Below are 21,647 nucleotides of genomic sequence, written 5' to 3'. Positions count from 1 at the left end.
CACATACTGGATATAGACACAGCACATTATAGACGGCGGTCACATACTGGACATAGACACAGCACATTATAGACAGTGGTCACATACTGGATATAGACACAGCACATTATAGACAGTGGTCACATACTGGACATAGACACAGCACATTATAGACAGTGGTCACATACTGGATATACACAGCACATTATAGACGGGTCACATACTGGACATACACAGCACATTATAGACGGTGGTCACATACTGGACATACACAGCACATTATAGATGGGTCACATACTGGACATAGACACGCAGCACATTATAGACGATGGTCACATACTGGACATACACAGCACATTATAGACAATGGTCACATAATGGATATAGACACAGGACATTATAGACAGGTCACATACTGGACATAGACACAGCACATTATAGACGATGGTCACATACTGGACATACACAGCACATTATAGATGGCGGTCACATAATGGATATAGACACAGGACATTATAGACAGGTCACATACTGGACATAGACACAGCACATTATAGACGGCGGTCACATACTGGATATAGACACAGCACATTATAGACGGTGGTCACATACTGGACATAGACACAGCACATTATAGACGGTGGTCACATACTGGATATAGACACAGCACATTATAGACGGCGGTCACATACTGGATATAGACACAGCACATTATAGACGGGTCACATACTGGATATAGACACAGCACATTATAGACGGTGGTCACATACTGGATATAGACACAGCACATTATAGACGGCGGTCACATACTGGATATAGACACAGCACATTATAGACAGGTCACATACTGTACATAGACACGCAGCACATTATAGACGATGGTCACATACTGGACATACACAGCACATTATAGACGGCGGTCACATAATGGATATAGACACAGCACATTATAGACAGGTCACATACTGGACATAGACACAGCACATTATAGACGGGTCACATACTGGACATAGACACAGCACATTATAGACGATGGTCACATACTGGATATAGACACAGCACATTATAGACGGGTCACATACTGGATATAGACACAGCACATTATAGACAGGTCACATACTGGACATAGACACGCAGCACATTATAGACGGGTCACATACTGGATATAGACACAGCACATTATAGACAGGTCACATACTGGACATAGACACGCAGCACATTATAGACAGGTCACATACTGGATATAGACACAGCACATTATAGACGGCGGTCACATACTGGACATAGACACAGCACATTATAGACAGGTCACATACTGGACATAGACACAGCACATTATAGACAGTGGTCACATACTGGACATAGACACGCAGAACATTATAGACGGGTCACATACTGGACATAGACACGCAGAACATTATAGACGGGTCACATACTGGATATAGACACAGCACATTATAGACGGGTCACATACTGGATATAGACACAGCACATTATAGACGGCGGTCACATACTGGATATAGACACAGCACATTATAGACAGGTCACATACTGGACATAGACACAGCACATTATAGACGGGTCACATACTGGACATAGACACAGCACATTATAGACGATGGTCACATACTGGATATAGACACAGCACATTATAGACGGGTCACATACTGGATATAGACACAGCACATTATAGACAGGTCACATACTGGACATAGACACGCAGCACATTATAGACGGGTCACATACTGGATATAGACACAGCACATTATAGACGGCGGTCACATACTGGATATAGACACAGCACATTATAGACAGGTCACATACTGTACATAGACACGCAGCACATTATAGACGATGGTCACATACTGGACATACACAGCACATTATAGACGGCGGTCACATAATGGATATAGACACAGCACATTATAGACAGGTCACATACTGGATATAGACACAGCACATTATAGACAGGTCACATACTGGACATAGACACGCAGCACATTATAGACGGGTCACATACTGGATATAGACACAGCACATTATAGACGGCGGTCACATACTGGATATAGACACAGCACATTATAGACAGGTCACATACTGTACATAGACACGCAGCACATTATAGACGATGGTCACATACTGGACATACACAGCACATTATAGACGGCGGTCACATAATGGATATAGACACAGCACATTATAGACAGGTCACATACTGGACATAGACACAGCACATTATAGACGGGTCACATACTGGACATAGACACAGCACATTATAGACGATGGTCACATACTGGATATAGACACAGCACATTATAGACGGGTCACATACTGGATATAGACACAGCACATTATAGACAGGTCACATACTGGACATAGACACGCAGCACATTATAGACGGGTCACATACTGGATATAGACACAGCACATTATAGACAGGTCACATACTGGACATAGACACGCAGCACATTATAGACAGGTCACATACTGGATATAGACACAGCACATTATAGACGGCGGTCACATACTGGACATAGACACAGCACATTATAGACAGGTCACATACTGGACATAGACACAGCACATTATAGACAGTGGTCACATACTGGACATAGACACGCAGAACATTATAGACGGGTCACATACTGGACATAGACACGCAGAACATTATAGACGGGTCACATACTGGATATAGACACAGCACATTATAGACGGGTCACATACTGGATATAGACACAGCACATTATAGACGGCGGTCACATACTGGATATAGACACAGCACATTATAGACAGGTCACATACTGGACATAGACACAGCACATTATAGACGGGTCACATACTGGACATAGACACAGCACATTATAGACGATGGTCACATACTGGATATAGACACAGCACATTATAGACGGGTCACATACTGGATATAGACACAGCACATTATAGACAGGTCACATACTGGACATAGACACGCAGCACATTATAGACGGGTCACATACTGGATATATACACAGCACATTATAGACGGCGGTCACATACTGGACATAGACACAGCACATTATAGACAGGTCACATACTGGACATAGACACGCAGCACATTATAAACAGTGGTCACATACTGGACATAGACACAGCACATTATAGACAGTGGTCACATACTGGATATACACAGCACATTATAGACGGGTCACATACTGGATATAGACACAGCACATTATAGACGGCGGTCACATACTGGATATAGACACAGCACATTATAGACGGGTCACATACTGGATATAGACACAGCACATTATAGACGGCGGTCACATACTGGATATAGACACAGCACATTATAGACGGGTCACATACTGGACATAGACACGCAGAACATTATAGACGGCGGTCACATACTGGACGTAGACACAGCACATTATAGACGGGTCACATACTGGACATAGACACAGCACATTATAGACGGGTCACATACTGGACATACACAGCACATTATAGACGGGTCACATACTCGACATACACAGCACATTATAGACAGGTCACATACTGGACATAGACACAGCACATTATAGACAGGTCACATACTGGATATAGACACAGCACATTATAGACGGCGGTCACATACTGGACATAGACACAGCACATTATAGACAGTGGTCACATACTGGATATAGACACAGCACATTATAGACAGGTCACATACTGGACATAGACACAGGACATTATAGACAGGTCACATACTGGACATAGACACAGCACATTATAGACGATGGTCACATACTGGACATACACAGCACATTATAGATGGCGGTCACATAATGGATATAGACACAGGACATTATAGACAGGTCACATACTGTACATAGACACAGCACATTATAGACGGCCGTCACATACTGGACATAGACACGCAGCACATTATAGACGGCGGTCACATACTGGACATAGACACGCAGCACATTATAGACGGCGGTCACATACTGGACATAGACACAGCACATTATAGACAGTGGTCACATACTGGATATAGACACAGCACATTATAGACGGCGGTCACATACTGGACATAGACACGCAGCACATTATAGACGGCGGTCACATACTGGACATACACAGCACATTATAGACGGTGGTCACATACTCGACATACACAGCACATTATAGACGGGTCACATACTGGACATAGACACAGCACATTATAGACAGTGGTCACATACTCGACATACACAGCACATTATAGACAGGTCACATACTGGATATAGACACAGCACATTATAGACGGGTCACATACTGGACATAGACACGCAGAACATTATAGACGGCGGTCACATACTGGACGTAGACACAGCACATTATAGACGGGTCACATACTGGACATAGACACAGCACATTATAGACGGGTCACATACTGGACATAGACACAGCACATTATAGACGGGTCACATACTCGACATACACAGCACATTATAGACAGGTCACATACTGGACATAGACACAGCACATTATAGACAGGTCACATACTGGATATAGACACAGCACATTATAGACGGCGGTCACATACTGGACATAGACACAGCACATTATAGACAGTGGTCACATACTGGATATAGACACAGCACATTATAGACAGGTCACATACTGGACATAGACACAGGACATTATAGACAGGTCACATACTGGACATAGACACAGCACATTATAGACGATGGTCACATACTGGACATACACAGCACATTATAGATGGCGGTCACATAATGGATATAGACACAGGACATTATAGACAGGTCACATACTGTACATAGACACAGCACATTATAGACGGCCGTCACATACTGGACATAGACACGCAGCACATTATAGACGGCGGTCACATACTGGACATAGACACGCAGCACATTATAGACGGCGGTCACATACTGGACATAGACACAGCACATTATAGACAGTGGTCACATACTGGATATAGACACAGCACATTATAGACGGCGGTCACATACTGGACATAGACACGCAGCACATTATAGACGGCGGTCACATACTGGACATACACAGCACATTATAGACGGTGGTCACATACTCGACATACACAGCACATTATAGACGGGTCACATACTGGACATAGACACAGCACATTATAGACAGTGGTCACATACTCGACATACACAGCACATTATAGACAGGTCACATACTGGATATAGACACAGCACATTATAGACGGGTCACATACTGGATATAGACACAGCACATTATAGACAGGTCACATACTGGACATAGACACAGCACATTATAGACAGGTCACATACTGGACATAAACACGCAGATGAAGATGGAAACGCTTACGTTTTACTAGAAGAAAATCCCTGAATTCCTGGTGGTCTGTAAAGACGGGTGGGGACGGCAGAGGAGGTCCGAATAAAGGCACGCTTTCCTCTGAGAAGAGTTTCAGCCTGTTGGATTGAAGGAAGATGTAGTGATCCATGTCAGCTCTGCTATACGGGGCAGCCCATTGCGCAGCGGCACTCACCTGTAACTGTCATTCTGCTTGTTAAATCGCACTAAGGCAAAAATATCTGTCCCTTGTATTAAGGAAAGACTGAGAAAGGAAGTGACTGTGACCCCCATCATCCGTCCCGATGATGATGGATGATGATGATGGTGGAGGTGATTGATGATGATGGATGATATTGATGATGGATGATGATGGATGATGGATGATGATGGATGGATGGATGATGATGGTGGTGATTGATTATGATGATGATTGATTATGATGATGATGATGATGGTGGTGGTGATTGATGCTGATGATAGATGATGATGGATGATAATGATAGATGGATGATGATGATGATGATGGTGTTTGATTATTATGATGATGATGATGATGGATAATGGTGGTGATTGATTATGATTGATGATGGATGATGATGGTGGTGATTGATGATGATGATGATGATGGTGTTTGATTATGATGATGATGGATGATGATGATGATGGATAATGGTGGTGATTGATTATGATTGATGATGGATGATGATGGTGGTGATTGATGATGATGATGGATGATATTTGCCACTTTACCAGCTCATAGGTTTGTCTCTTCTGCATCTTCTCCCCGCGGGGTCTCTACAGTAGTTGGATACGTGTGAAGTGGGAGCGGATCATGGATGGTTTAAAAGACGGAGACGATTCCTCCCCTTCCTGAAAGACGATGGTCACGATGTCATTCCCAATGTGACGTTTTCTTTCTACCTGGAAAACACAGACATTGTCTTTAGTGGACACATCGGAGGGCAGAAGAGCGAGACCTTCCCTGGAGAGCAGACATGAGTTATGGCGGCTCAGGCCAGGTTTACAGGGCCGCTCTGAGGGAAGATAATACAGGCGCCACCTCTACATCTCCATAGACCACGGTGCCGGTCCTGTAAGCCTGGCCTGAGCCGCCATAACTCCGGAGCTGCTGATGTCTGTTCTACAAGGCGCTCGTGGCATCCACAGAGGATACAGGCGCCGCCTCTACATCTCCATAGACCACGGTGCCGGTCCTGTAAGCCTGACCTGAGCCGCCATAACTCCGGTGCTGCTGATGTCTGTTCTACAAGGCGCTCGTGGCATCCACAGAGGATCCAGGCGCCGCCTCTACATCTCCACAGACCACGGTGCCGGTCCTGTAAGCCTGGCCTGAGCCGCCATAACTCCGGAGCTGCTGATGTCTGTTCTACAAGGCGCTCGGGGCATCCACAGAGGATACAGGCGCCGCCTCTACATCTCCACAGACCACGGTGCCGGTCCTGTAAGCCTGGCCTGAGCCGCCATAACTCCGGTGCTGCTGATGTCTGTTCTACAAGGCGCTCGGGGCATCCACAGAGGATACAGGCGCCGCCTCTACATCTCCACAGACCACGGTGCCGGTCCTGTAAGCCTGGCCTGAGCCGCCATAACTCCGGTGCTGCTGATGTCTGTTCTACAAGGCGCTCGGGGCATCCACAGAGGATACAGGCGCCGCCTCTACATCTCCACAGACCACGGTGCCGGTCCTGTAAGCCTGGCCTGAGCCGCCATAACTCCGGAGCTGCTGATGTCTGTTCTACAAGGCGCTCGTGGCATCCACAGAGGATCCAGGCGCCACCTCTACATCTCCACAGACCACGGTGCCGGTCCTGTAAGCCTGGCCTGAGCCGCCATAACTCCGGAGCTGCTGATGTCTGTTCTACAAGGCGCTCGTGGCATCCACAGAGGATCCAGGCGCCACCTCTACATCTCCATAGACCACGGTGCCGGTCCTGTAAGCCTGGCCTGAGCCGCCATAACTCCGGAGCTGCTGATGTCTGTTCTACAAGGCGCTCGTGGCATCCACAGAGGATCCAGGCGCCACCTCTACATCTCCATAGACCACGGTGCCGGTCCTGTAAGCCTGGCCTGAGCCGCCATAACTCCGGAGCTGCTGATGTCTGTTCTACAAGGCGCTCGTGGCATCCACAGAGGATACAGGCGCCGCCTCTACATCTCCACAGACCACGGTGCCGGTCCTGTAAGCCTGGCCTGAGCCGCCATAACTCCGGTGCTGCTGATGTCTGTTCTACAAGGCGCTCGTGGCATCCACAGAGGATCCAGGCGCCGCCTCTACATCTCCATAGACCACGGTGCCGGTCCTGTAAGCCTGGCCTGAGCCGCCATAACTCCGGTGCTGCTGATGTCTGTTCTACAAGGCGCTCGTGGCATCCACAGAGGATCCAGGCGCCGCCTCTACATCTCCATAGATGATCTGTGTGATGGGCCCCGGCTGCCCCTGTATTCCAGATCATCTGTTACTTGAAGGGCCCCGGACACAGGTTTCAGTGGAGGCGCCTCAGAGACCGCAACACGGAGAAGATGAGGCGACGCAGTGGGAGGAGTCACTTATACTAAATCCCGACCTCGTCTCTTCTATGTGATCCCAATAATGGAGGAATGTGCGACTGCCCCACGAGGCCTCCCGGACCCTGTAACCCTCCGCAGCTTTGGATGTGAAGATGACGGTTCGTGAAGGCCGTTCCCGTTACCTGCTGTTTGTTTTCTTTAGAGTACGGCAGCATCGTGGAGACGTGGAACATGATCTCGTGGCCCTGGTAAACTGTGTACACGGACTGCACCCCCGTCGTGTCATCTGCAAACAAATCAGAGAAAGTCTCGTGTTTCCAGGATGGATCTGCTGACCGTCTGATGTGTAGGGGGAGATCAGCGTCTGATGTGTAGGGGGGAGATCAGCGTCTGATGCGGAGGGGGGAGATCAGCGTCTGATGCGGAGGGGGGAGATCAGCGTCTGATGCGGAGGGGGGAGATCAGCGTCTGACGCGTAGGGGGGGGAGATCAGCGTCTGATGTGCAGGGGGGGAGATCAGCGTCTGATGTGCAGGGGGGGGGGAGATCAGCGTCTGATTTTGGGGGCGGCTCACCCTTACCACTGACGTGATCTTCGATGTTCCGGGGGTCTGATGTCGGTGCGCAGCGGCGTGTAACATTACTGGGCCTGTATTATTCCTACATGGTCAGGCCTATACGGCACACTAGATATGGGGTAACTCTTCCACTATACAGCACACTAGATATGGGGTAACTCTTCCACTATACAGCACACTAGATATGGGGTAACTCTTCCACTATACAGCGCACTAGATATGGGGTAACTCTTCCACTATACAGCACACTAGATATGGGGTAACTCTTCCACTATACAGCGCACTAGATATGGAGTAACTCTTCCACTATACAGCGCACTAGATATGGGGTAACTCTTCCACTATACAGCGCACTAGATATGGGGTAACTCTTCCACTTGTGAGACAGTGACAGGTAAAGTCATTGAGGGAAGGTACATTTCCCCTAGAATCCTGTCATATGTATCTTAGGCTCCAGGGAATGAGTAGTTCTTGCAATAGAAAGCTCTAGTTTTCCAATCTCGGCTTAAGGAAAAGCCGGAAAAAGGGCCTGGAGTTGGATTGGAGAAGAGCAGGGCGGGTTCCCCAATCCCTAGTCCATCTCTGTTTGTAGGACAAGGCTGCTGCTCAATTAGCTGCACCTGTAGCCTGTGTATAAAAAGGTGCAGACACCGTGTGTGTGAGTCTCACCCCTGACTCAGACTGGAGACTGCTAAGGCTGGAGTAGCCTGTATGCTATGTGAGTAAAGACCTGTGTTACTTTGTATCCAGTGCCGGGTAGGAAGGCACTCGGTATAGTTAGATAATATCTTGTTTAAATCCTGCTCGTCTGAGCACTAACTATTTTGTATTTTGCCTTGTTGTACAAGAGGCTAAACCCTCACACTATACAGCGCACTAGATATGGGGTAACTCTTCCACTATACGGCACACTAGATATGGGGTAACTCTTCCACTATACAGCGCACTAGATATGGGGTAACTCTTCCACTATACAGCGCACTAGATATGGGGTAACTCTTCCACTATACAGCGCACTAGATATGGGGTAACTCTTCCACTATACAGCACACTAGATATGGGGTAACTCTTCCACTATACAGCGCACTAGATATGGAGTAACTCTTCCACTATACAGCGCACTAGATATGGGGTAACTCTTCCACTATACAGCGCACTAGATATGGGGTAACTCTTCCACTTGTGAGACAGTGACAGGTAAAGTCATTGAGGGAAGGTACATTTCCCCTAGAATCCTGTCATATGTATCCTAGGCTCCAGGGAATGAGTAGTTCTTGCAATAGAAAGCTCTAGTTTTCCAATCTCGGCTTAAGGAAAAGCCGGAAAAAGGGCCTGGAGTTGGATTGGAGAAGAGCAGGGCGGGTTCCCCAATCCCTAGTCCATCTCTGTTTGTAGGACAAGGCTGCTGCTCAATTAGCTGCACCTGTAGCCTGTGTATAAAAAGGTGCAGACACCGTGTGTGTGAGTCTCACCCCTGACTCAGACTGGAGACTGCTAAGGCTGGAGTAGCCTGTATTCTATGTGAGTAAAGACCTGTGTTACTTTGTATCCAGTGCCGGGTAGGAAGGCCCTCGGTATAGTTAGATAATATCTTGTTTAAATCCTGCTCGTCTGAGCACTAACTATTTTGTATTTTGCCTTGTTGTACAAGAGGCTAAACCCTCACACTATACAGCGCACTAGATATGGGGTAACTCTTCCACTATACGGCACACTAGATATGGGGTAACTCTTCCACTATACAGCGCACTAGATATGGGGTAACTCTTCCACTATACAGCGCACTAGATATGGGGTAACTCTTCCACTATACAGCGCACTAGATATGGGGTAACTCTTCCACTATACGGCGCACTAGATATGGGGTAACTCTTCCACTATACGGCACACTAGATATGGGGTAACTCTTCCACTATACGGCACACTAGATATGGGGTAACTCTTCCACTATACAGGATCCTGGACGTTTCCGTTCACTTAGGGGAGCAGACAACTGGGGGTGGTTGTAGCATCATCAACATCTCCTCACCGTCTCGGCCTCATAGGTCTCTGTTGGGAGTTGTGCTCCACATGATTTCTTGCACACGGCCCCCAGTAATATATCATGGCAGGGACGGATCCATCCAAGCACTGGGACACCCCCCCCCCCCCCCCAACATGGTCAATCCAACACCGGTCGCCCGGGGCTCTTACTTTTGGTGTCTAATCCTCCCCTGTAGCCGATCCAGCTCTTTAAAGTGACGGCGTCGCCGAGCAGCTGCAGCATCTTCTGGAATCTTTCACTTCCGGCCTCTAAGAGAAAAGCAGAAGTCGTGTATTGTGGGGGCAGCGGGGGGTGTCCTGCCGGGGACGGGTCATCGTGGGGTGAGGGGTCTACATCTGGAAGGAATAGTAGTCATCCCCTTCCCCATGTGACTCCGAGCACATTGTGAGTGGTGGGACCGTCTCCGCGTGGGTGGAAGATGCTGGGACCCCTCACAGCTGAGGGGTCCTGACCTGGTCCTGCTCACAGCTGAGTGTTTGTTACATTTCTATCCAGTGTAAACAATCCATCAGCAGCGCAAGTCTCTGACACTTTGCTACAGTGTATCAGTCAGGAGAGGAGGCTGTGTAAAGCTCACAGAGCATCGCCCGCACTGGATACAAGTGTCACCACTCTTATGTGAGCTCTGTAGTTCTACATTCTGGATGTAGACAAGGATTCCATTCACCGACAGCAAGAAGAGATCTTGAAAATGGTGAGGAATGGAAACACAGAACTGGTCATTTCACAATGTGGAAGCTTAAAAGTGATGAGGACTTTACTGCTCCCTCCCGACTGCTGTGGATGATACTCACCGTAAAACCCGCGGCCGATGATCACCGTATAACGCGCGGCCGATGATCACCGTAAAACCCGCGGCCGATGATCACCGTATAACGCGCGGCCGATGATCACCGTATAACGCGCGGCCGATCACGTATATCACGCGGCCGATCACGTATATCACGCGGCCGATCACGTATATCACGCGGCCGATCACGTATATCACGCGGCCGATACTCACCGTTACTAAACATTTCATCATCCGTTAATTGACCGTCTTTGGCGTAAAGAACTCCAAACTTAAAATTCACTGAGCCCTGAGAGAGGGAGACAGAGGTTACAGTAATGTCCCTGCTGAGCCGGTCACTGGCCACTAGAGGCGCTAAAAAACATCATCATACAGAGAAGGGCGGGGGAGGGGCTCTACACCAAACCATGAGGAACCCGGCAGACACCCCTCCTCCGCAACACTCACCTCCTGCTCCTCCAAGACCAGCAGATCCTAATGACAGAGAGAGGAGTCAGTGACAGACGGGGGAGGGGACCGTTATAAACATGGCGGGGGCGCCGCCGCTCACCTTCTGAATCTCGGGGTTAAGGATTTCCCTGGGGCTTTTCTCAAATCTGTCCAGGTTCATGGCACTGAAATAGAAGAAGCGACCGGTTATACTGCCCATCCTCCGATACAGGAGACCCCTCCCCTAAATATACTCCCGCCCCTCCCCCGCAGAGCACTGGGAAACTCATTAATAATGCTAAATATCAAATACTCGTCCAAATCATTGTATAATGTACGGGTGGTCATGTCAGTGAATGGAAACATCCCTCCTGACCTAGTCCTGCTACCACAGCTGAGGCTTGTTACAATGTAGAGAAGAGACATCAGCCCTCAGAGAGAGATGTGTGCTGCTGCTTCTGGCTCACAGTTGATCCAATATTTTTTTAGATCTGCTTGCTGCCAGTGAATGGGAACAATTTTGCTTACATCAAGCGGGTGAAACCCCATTCTGATCGGATCCTCTTCACAGCTGAGGTCTTGTTACAATGTATCAGTGTGTACAAAAACAAAGTTGCAGAACTATTCATTATACACGGATGAAACTTCATTTACAAAAGACTGCGTCGGCCCTTTAAGGGGGGTCACACACAGTTCTGCTGTTCCAGCTGCATCAGCAGACTCTAGTGTCACCCCAATAAACTTACACCCCGAGCACTCACCTTAAGATGGACTTCACTGATAAGGTTTTCGTGGGGCAATAAGAAAGACAAATCTTCTGTGTCCCCTAAAACCAGGCAGAAAAAGAACTGAATCCTGGATGTGAAGGAGCGGCGCCTCCGTGGAGATCCCGCTGCTCAATGTTCTCCTCACTTACCGATTTCCTCCATAAGACGGATCGGTACTGCGGAACGCGCTGATTATTCTGGTCAGATAGAACCACGGACAGAAAGAACGGATTCCGCTCCGCGTCAGTCCCTACGTAGTTCTGATGGACTGAGAAAAAGAAAACAAATAAACCAGGGAAGGAGTAACCTCCCGAACGCCCCGCCACCTGCCAGGCACCCCGCCTCCTGCCAGACGCCCCGCCTCCTGCCAGACGCCCTGCCACGCCACATGCCAGACGCCCCGCCTCCTGCCAGACGCCCTGCCACGCCACCTGCCAGACGCCCCGCCTCCTGCCAGACGCCCTGCCACGCCACATGCCAGACGCCCCGCCTCCTGCCAGACGCCCTGCCACGCCACATGCCAGACGCCCCGCCTCCTGCCAGACGCCCTGCCACGCCACATGCCAGACGCCCCGCCTCCTGCCAGACGCCCTGCCACGCCACATGCCAGACGCCCCGCCTCCTGCCAGACGCCCTGCCACGCCACATGCCAGACGCCCTGCCACGCCACATGCCAGACGCCCTGCCACGCCACATGCCAGACGCCCTGCCAGACGCCCCGCCTCCTGCCAGACGCCCCGCCTCCTGCCAGACGCCCTGCTCCGTCGCCTACTAAACGCCCCACCCCGCCTCTTGCCAGATGCCCCGCCCCCTGCCAAACCCCAGCTCCGTCTCCTGCCAGACGCCCCGCTCCTTCTCCTCCCAAACGCCCCACTCCATCACCTGCCAGACACCCTACCTAGTAGATCTACTACAGATGTCTTGTAGGGTTATGTATGCTGATGTATGGGTCGGGAGTGGCTGAGATTCCGCACACAATACACATCTATACTGTGTTGTATGTTTATAGTGTCAGGTGCCGCTCATGTACGGGGTAATAATTACATGTGGGCACATTGGTGAACTGGCCACCACTGATCTGTAATGGGGGGGGGCTCCTGCCTTCTGGAGGTTCATTCTGTCTGACTGTCACCTCATTACTATATCATTAGCGACTGATGAGCCTTTCCTTCATATGGGGGGCTGCAGGTACCTTTCCCGAGGAAATACTTGAAGTACCATCGTGTGTGGTACTCGGGATTCTCCAGGTGCACGTCTGTCCGCCTCCAGACCCCCGGCGTGTAGTCGATGTTCTGTAGGACAGGGGTAAAGGTCGGTAGTTATGACAACTGGAATGGCGACTACAAAACACCGTATCGCGGGTAGTTCTACTACTGGGCAAAAGTCAAAGGCCGGCCACATCAATACAAGTGAGAAGGTAAATGTAAGGGGGTCCTGTGTCTGGATTGTGAGTGTGTTCAGTCTTAGAAGTTAGGGACATTTTCGGTTCACAGGTCATGCCAGACACATTCAGTGATAAAGAGCTCTGGGGGGACTGGAGCAGCAGCAGCTTTTTTCGGTCGTTCTCTTCTTGTAGAATGAATTATTCAGTCTCCAGTACATATTACATGATATATAATGTCTGTATTACAGTGCTTCAACCCACAGCAAATCCCCCCCCTCCCGATGTTCTCCACCCCAGGTTCTGCTCCTCCACCAGGCTGGACTGATGCTTGTAGACCTGGTATGAAGAGTTTTCCATGGCTCCGGTGGTGTACGCCTTGTCTCCTGGTCACCTCTACATGTGCTCCTCTAGGCTGGACTGATGCTTGTAGACCTGGTATGAAGAGATTTCCATTGCTCCGGTGGTGTACGCCTTGTCTCCTGGTCACCTCTACATGTGCTCCTCCTCCAGGCTGGACTGATGCTTGTAGACCTGGTATGAAGAGTTTTCCATGGCTCCGGTGGTGTACGCCTTGTCTCCTGGTCACCTCTACATGTGCTCCTCCACCAGGCTGGACTGATGCTTGTAGACCTGGTATGAAGAGTGTTCCATGGCTCCGGTGGTGTACGCCTTGTCTCCTGGTCACCTCTACATGTGCTCCTCCACCAGGCTGGACTGATGCTTGTAGACCTGGTATGAAGAGTTTTCCATGGCTCCGGTGGTGTACGCCTTGTCTCCTGGTCACCTCTACATGTGCTCCTCCACCAGGCTGGACTGATGCTTGTAGACCTGGTATGAAGAGTTTTCCATGGCTCCGGTGGTGTACGTCTTGTCTCCTGGTCACCTCTACATGTGCTCCTCCAGGCTGGACTGATGCTTGTAGACCTGGTATGAAGCGTTTTCCATGGCTCCGGTGGTATACGTCTTGTCTCCTGGTCACCTCTACATGTGCTCCTCCAGGCTGGACTGATGCTTGTAGACCTGGTATGAAGAGATTTCCATTGCTCCGGTGGTGTACGCCTTGTCTCCTGGTCACCTCTACATGTGCTCCTCCAGGCTGGACTGATGCTTGTAGACCTGGTATGAAGCGTTTTCCATGGCTCCGGTGGTATACGTCTTGTCTCCTGGTCACCTCTACATGTGCTCCTCCAGGCTGGACTGATGCTTGTAGACCTGGTATGAAGAGATTTTCATTGCTCCGGTGGTGTACGCCTTGTCTCATGGTCACCTCTATGTGTGCTTCTCCAGGCTGGACTGATGCTTGTAGACCTGGTATGAAGAGATTTTCATTGCTCCGGTGGTGTACGCCTTGTCTCATGGTCACCTCTATGTGTGCTTCTCCAGGCTGGACTGATGCTTGTAGACCTGGTATGAAGAGATTTCCATTGCTCCGGTGGTGTACGTCCTGCCTCTTGTCACCTCCAGAGATCTCTAATTCAGACTTCTCAGTCCTTAACACCTTTCTCCACATCTCAGGTGTCTGGATTCTTCTGCACATCTTCCTTTCCTGAGTAGCAGATTTTTGACATCTCCACATCCTTCATGACACAAGTGTTGAGTTGTCTACTTGGAAGGATGTGTTGAGTTGTCTACTTGGAAGGATGGGGACCTGGAGATATTAGGCGTGAAAAATATATGTTCTCTCTCAGAGATGATGACCGTTCTACCAAGGTTCTTAGGAGTTCAGCCTTTCATAAATTAATTTTTTTTAACTTCACTTTTGGAAACACTTTATGTGATAGACACGAGCTGCTGACACGTTAGTGTTATATCAAAGGGTAACAACATCCTTGACACAGCTGAAGCTGGAAGATGGGATGAAAGAGAAAGTGGCAGGAGGGTGCACAGTGGAGAAATTAAATACTAAAACTTCCATTTTGGAGGTTTTACAACAATTTTCTGCCACTGAGAATGAAGGTTACATGAAGGTGTATACTGGCTATATGGGGGTGTATACTGGCTATATGGGGGTGTATACTGGCTATATGGGTGTGTATACTGGCTATATGGGTGTGTATACTGGCTATATGGGTGTGTATACTGGCTATATGGGTGTGTATACTGGCTATATGGGTGTGTATACTGGTTATATGGAGATGTATACTGGCTATATGTGGTGTATACTGGCTATATGGAGGTGTATACTGGCTATATGGGGTGTATACTGGTTATATGGAGGTGTATTGGTTATATGGAGGTGTATACTGGCTATATGGAGGTGTATACTGGTTATACGGAGGTGTATACTGGCTATACGGAGGTATATACTGGTTATATGGAGGTGTATACTGGCTATATGGAGATGTATAGGGGTTATTTGGGGTGAGGTTACATGGATATGTGCGGTTAGTATCTTAGAAACTTATCAGAGTCATACTTGCTATTTACCTCGTCTGAAGATCCATTCTCAACACGAAATCTTCCAGCTCTCTGAATGGCTCCGTCAGCGTCACTGGAAATGAGCTGTGAAAATAAATAATAAATAATAAAGTATTCAGTATTACAAGGCCGGTACAGACAGCACAGCCAATAACAAGGCCGGTACACACAGCACAGCCAATAACAAGGCCGGTACACACAGCGCGGCCAATAACAAGGCCGGTACACACAGCCCAGCCAATAACAAGGCCGGTACATATATATGGGAATAACAAGGCCGGTACACACAGCACAGCCAATAACAAGGCCGGTACACACAGCACAGCCAATAACAAGGCCGGTACACACAGCACGGCCAATAACAAGGCCGGTACACACAGCACGGCCAATAACAAGGCCGGTACACACAGCGCGGCCAATAACAAGGCCGGTACACACAGCGCGGCCAATAACAAGGCCGGTACAGACAGCACGGCCAATAACAAGACCGGTACACACAGCACGGCCAATAACAAGGCCGGTACACACAGCACGGCCAATAACAAGGCCGGTACACACAGCGCAGCCAATAACAAGGCCGGTACACACAGCACGGCCAATAACAAGGCCGGTACACACAGCACGGCCAACAACAAGGCCGGTACACACAGCGCAGCCAATAACAAGGCCGGTACACACAGCACGGCCAATAACAAGACCGGTACACACAGCACGGCCAATAACAAGGCCGGTACACACAGCACGGCCAATAACAAGGCCGGTACACACAGCGCAGCCAATAACAAGGCCGGTACACACAGCACGGCCAATAACAAGGCCGGTACACACAGCACGGCCAACAACAAGGCCGGTACACACAGCGCAGCCAATAACAAGGCCGGTACACACAGCACGGCCAATAACAAGGCCGGTACCTACAGCGCGGCCAATAACAAGGCCGGTACATACAGCACAGCCAATAACAAGGCCGGTAATAACATATATATGGGAATAACAAGGCAGGTACATATATATGGGAATAACAGGGCCGGTACATATATATGGTAATAACAGGACAGGTACATATATATGGGAATAACAGGGCCGTTACATATATATGGGAATAACAGAGCCGGTACCTATATATGGTAATAACAAGGCCGGTACATATATATGGGAATAACGGGGCCGGTACATATATATGGGAATAACAAGGCCGGTACCCATATATGGGAATAACAGGGCCGGTACCTATATATGGGAATAACAGGGCAGGTACCTATATATATATATGGGAATAACAAGGCCGATACATATATATGGGAATAACAAAGCCGGTACATATATATGGGAATAACAGGGCCGGTACATATATATGGGAATAACAAGGCCGGTACATATATATGGCAATATCAAAGCCGGTACATATATATGGCAATATCAAGGCCGATACATATATATGGGAATAACAGGGCCGGTACCTATATATGGGAATAACAAGGCCGGTACATATATATGGGAATAACAGGGCCGGTACCTACAAATGGGAATAACAGGGCCGGTACATATATATGGGAATAACAGGGCCGGCACCTACAAATGGGAATAACAGGGCCGGTACATATATATGGTAATAACAGGGCCGGTACCTATATATGGGAATAACAGGGCCGGTACCTACATATGGGAATAACAGATGTCATGACCGTTCATCTGATAACACAGCTTTCCCAGGCTCCTGCATACAAGGGGGGGGGGTCACTAGTTATGGAGGCACCTGCCGCAGGACGTATTGTGGACTCACATTATCTAAGAAGAGGGTTTATTGGTGAGCTCGGTCTCCGGGCAGGGCGGCGTGGGGCTCGGTCTCCGGGCAGGGCGGCGGGGGGCTCTGTCTCCGGGCAGGGCGGCGGGGGGCTCTGTCTCCGGGCAGGGCGGCGGGGGGCTCTGTCTCCGGCCAGGGCGGCGGGGGGCTCGGTCTCCGGGCGGCGGGGGGCTCGGTCTCCGGCCAGGGCGGCGGGGGGCTCGGTCTCCGGGCAGCGCGGCGGGGGGCTCGGTCTCCGGGCTGGGCGGCGGGGGGCTCGGTCTCCGGGCTGGGCGGCGGGGGGCTCGGTCTCCGGGCTGGGCGGCGGGGGGCTCTGTCTCCGGGTAGCGTGGCGGGGGGCTCTGTCTCCGGGTAGCGTGGCGGGGGGCTCTGTCTCCGGGTAGCGTGGCGGGGGGCTCTGTCTCCGGGTAGCGTGGCGGGGGGCTCTGTCTCCGGGTAGCGTGGCGGGGGGCTCGGTCTCCGGGTAGCGTGGCGGGGGGCTCGGTCTCCGGGTAGCGCGGCGGGGGGCTCGGTCTCCGGGCAGCGCGGCGGGGGGCTCGGTCTCCGGGCTGGGCGGCGGGGGCTCGGTCTCCGGGCTGGGCGGCGGGGGGCTCGGTCTCCGGGTAGTGTGGCGGGGGGCTCTGTCTCCGGGTAGCGTGGCGGGGGGCTCTGTCTCCGGGTAGCGTGGCGGGGGGCTCTGTCTCCGGGTAGCGTGGCGGGGGGCTCGGTCTCCGGGTAGCGTGGCGGGGGGCTCGGTCTCCGGGTAGCGTGGCGGGGGGCTCGGTCTCCGGGTAGCGTGGCGGGGGCTCGGTCTCCGGGCAGGGCGGCGGGGGGTCTGTCTCCGGGCAGGGCGGCGGGGGGCTCGGTCTCCGGGAAGCGCGGCGGGGGGCTCGGTCTCCGGGAAGCGCGGCGGGGGCTCGGTCTCCGGGCTGGGTGGCTCGGTCTCCGGGTAGCGTGGCGGGGGGCTCGGTCTCCGGGTAGCGTGGCGGGGGGCTCGGTCTCCGGGTAGCGTGGTGGGGGGCTCGGTCTCCGGGGGGCTCGGTCTCCGAGCAGCACTGTCTCCAAGCAGCGATGGGGCTCAAATCCAACCAGGGACATCTCCCCGTACGTTCTGCCCGCGTTTACCTAGATTTCCTGCAGGATCTGGCATTTCCTACCACACCCAAATAACATACAGATAGAGAATTCAGATTGTACAGCGCTGCGGAATATGTTGGCGCTATACAAGTAACAGGAGAAAAACTAAACACACCTCAACTGAATCATCTGAATATACCAAGAAAAATGGCACAATCTTAAGACGACTGTCGACCACAGCGCAGCCAGAACATGACCCCCGGCCGGACGCTCCAGGATGAAGTACAGAGAGCCCAGGAATCGCCACTTTCCCAAATGCAGCAGAAGGGACAGAGGAGCCCACATTCATCAATCCCAGGGAGGTGTCACTTGTGGGTCCTACTATGCTCCCCGGCGTGACGTCACCCCCATATATAAATTACAACCTGCTGCATCATCATCATCATCAGGGGGAACTGTCCGGCGACATTATAAATGAAGGAGCCGCAGGATCCGGGGAACGGCTGCAATAACTGCATTATGTATGAACGCTCCAGAGAATATCATCGCATTAGCCTGCATGTGACCTGCGAACATTCTGTCCACATATTCAGTGGTCAATGGACCATTCTACAACCAGGTTCTACAGGATCACTGCTGACAAAGATCCCCGATCACTCAGATCCAGTATATAAAGGTCGCAGGAATTATACTGGGAACAGACAAGCTGCCATATAGAGTAAGAATTACCAAGACCTCCAGCCACAGCTCACGTGCATCCGCTCCCCCCACAACACCCGCCACCAGGGGCCGCACCAGCCTCCGCACCCGCCACCAGGAGTCGCTCCAGCCTCAGCAGCCGCCACCAGGGGCCGCTCCAGCCTCAGCAGCCGCCACCAGGGCTCTCCCCCCTCAGCACCCGCCACCAGGGGCCGCACCAGCCTCCGCACCCGCCACCAGGGGCCGCTCCAGCCTCAGCAGCCGCCACCAGGGGCCGCTCCCCCCTCAGCACCCGCCACCAGGGGCCGCACCAGCCTCCGCACCCGCCACCAGGAGTCGCTCCAGCCTCAGCAGCCGCCACCAGGGCCGCTCCAGCCTCAGCAGCCGCCACTAGGGGCCGCACCAGCCTCAGCAGCCGCCACCAGGGGCCGCACCAGCCTCCGCACCCGCCACCAGGAGTCGCTCCAGCCTCAGCAGCCGCCACCAGGGGCCGCTCCCCCTCAGCACCCGCCACCAGGGGCCGCTCCAGCCTCAGCAGCCGGCCACCAGGGGCCGCTCCCCCCTCAGCACCCGCCAGCAGGGGCCGCTCCAGCCTCAGCACCCGCCACCAGGGGCCGCTCCCCCCTCAGCACCCGCCACCAGGGCCGCTCCAGCCTCAGCACCCGCCACCAGGGCCGCTCCAGCCTCAGCAGCCGCCACCAGGGCCGCTCCCCCCTCAGCACCCGCCAGCAGGGGCCGCTCCAGCCTCAGCACCCGCCACCAGGGGCCGCTCCCCCCTCAGCACCCGCCACCAGGGCCGCTCCAGCCTCAGCACCCGCCACCAGGGGCCGCTCCAGCCTCAGCACCCGCCACCAGGGCCGCTCCAGCCTCAACACCCGCCACCAGGGGCCGCTCATTCTCCTGTGCTTGTTTCAAATAACTCACGTACCTCAAATACATACTGATGGGTAAAATTATTCTAGAATAGAAGTGAGATATGGAGTGTGAGCTGCTATATTATATACAGTGACAGCAGGAATATAATCAGTGTGACTTGTTACATATATATATATATATATATACACTGCAGCACATTATACATTATATACAGTGACAGCAGGAATATAATCAGTGTGACTTGTTACATATATATATATACACTGCAGCACATTATACATTATATACAGTCGCACAGTTAGCTCCGTATACACAGACACGTCCATTCATGTCGCAGACATCGGGCTCCTTCCCATGACATAATGTGATCAATGTCGCAGATACAGATGGAGGAGGCGACACTCACCAGCTCCACAGACCCGTAATGTTTTCTGCTGAATTCTCCCCGTCTGCAGCCCAAGTCTTCAGAGACGGAGCTGGAAGAGAAACGCTTCATTAGTGACCATGGAGCGGCGTCCAGAGGCAGCACAGCAACGCTCCCGGGCGAGGAGGAGGAGGAGGGGCGAGGGAGGGGGAGGGGCGAGGAGGGGGAGGGGCGAGGAGGGGGAGGGGCGAGGGGGCTGCCTGCACCGCTGCCACATTCACTACCCCCAACATCCAGCCTGCACTGCTGCCACATTCACTACCCCCAACATCCAGCCTGCACCGCTGTCACTCACTACCCCAACATCCAGCCTGCACCGCTGCCACACTCACTACCCCCAACATCCAGCCTGCACTGCTGTCACTCACTACCCCCAACATCCAGCCTGCACCGCTGCCACATTCACTACCCCCAACATCCAGCCTGCACTGCTGCCACTCACTACCCCCAACATCCAGCCTGCACCGCTGCCACACTCACTACCCCCAACATCCAGCCTGCACTGCTGTCACTCACTACCCCCAACATCCAGCCTGCACCGCTGCCACA

At 51.6% G+C, this 21,647-nt stretch overlaps 1 protein-coding gene across 1 annotated transcript in view; it reads right to left on the bottom strand.

The window, feature by feature from the left end:
- Positions 1-21,211, bottom strand: part of LOC142707606 (GTPase-activating Rap/Ran-GAP domain-like protein 3) — a 40,322-nt gene extending 19,111 nt beyond the window's left edge. Inside the window, exons 1-13 of the mRNA XM_075848344.1 lie at positions 21,081-21,211; positions 16,249-16,323; positions 13,630-13,729; positions 12,587-12,705; positions 12,432-12,496; positions 11,792-11,855; positions 11,689-11,715; positions 11,455-11,530; positions 10,601-10,699; positions 8,013-8,116; positions 6,114-6,222; positions 5,495-5,540; positions 5,311-5,417 (exon numbers count right to left, since the gene is read on the bottom strand). Coding sequence (XP_075704459.1) covers positions 5,311-5,417; positions 5,495-5,540; positions 6,114-6,222; positions 8,013-8,116; positions 10,601-10,699; positions 11,455-11,530; positions 11,689-11,715; positions 11,792-11,855; positions 12,432-12,496; positions 12,587-12,705; positions 13,630-13,729; positions 16,249-16,323; positions 21,081-21,170 — 1,081 coding nt within the window. The 5' untranslated portion in view covers positions 21,171-21,211. The remainder of the gene's footprint in view (positions 1-5,310; positions 5,418-5,494; positions 5,541-6,113; positions 6,223-8,012; positions 8,117-10,600; positions 10,700-11,454; positions 11,531-11,688; positions 11,716-11,791; positions 11,856-12,431; positions 12,497-12,586; positions 12,706-13,629; positions 13,730-16,248; positions 16,324-21,080) is intronic.
- Between the last annotated feature and the right edge of the window lie 436 nt (positions 21,212-21,647).

This window comes from Rhinoderma darwinii, unplaced genomic scaffold, assembly GCF_050947455.1.
Source record: "Rhinoderma darwinii isolate aRhiDar2 unplaced genomic scaffold, aRhiDar2.hap1 Scaffold_3862, whole genome shotgun sequence".
NCBI lineage: Eukaryota > Metazoa > Chordata > Amphibia > Anura > Rhinodermatidae > Rhinoderma > Rhinoderma darwinii.
The sequence above is the reverse complement of the archived record's forward strand: the minus strand, read 5'-3'. Positions and strand labels throughout refer to the sequence as shown.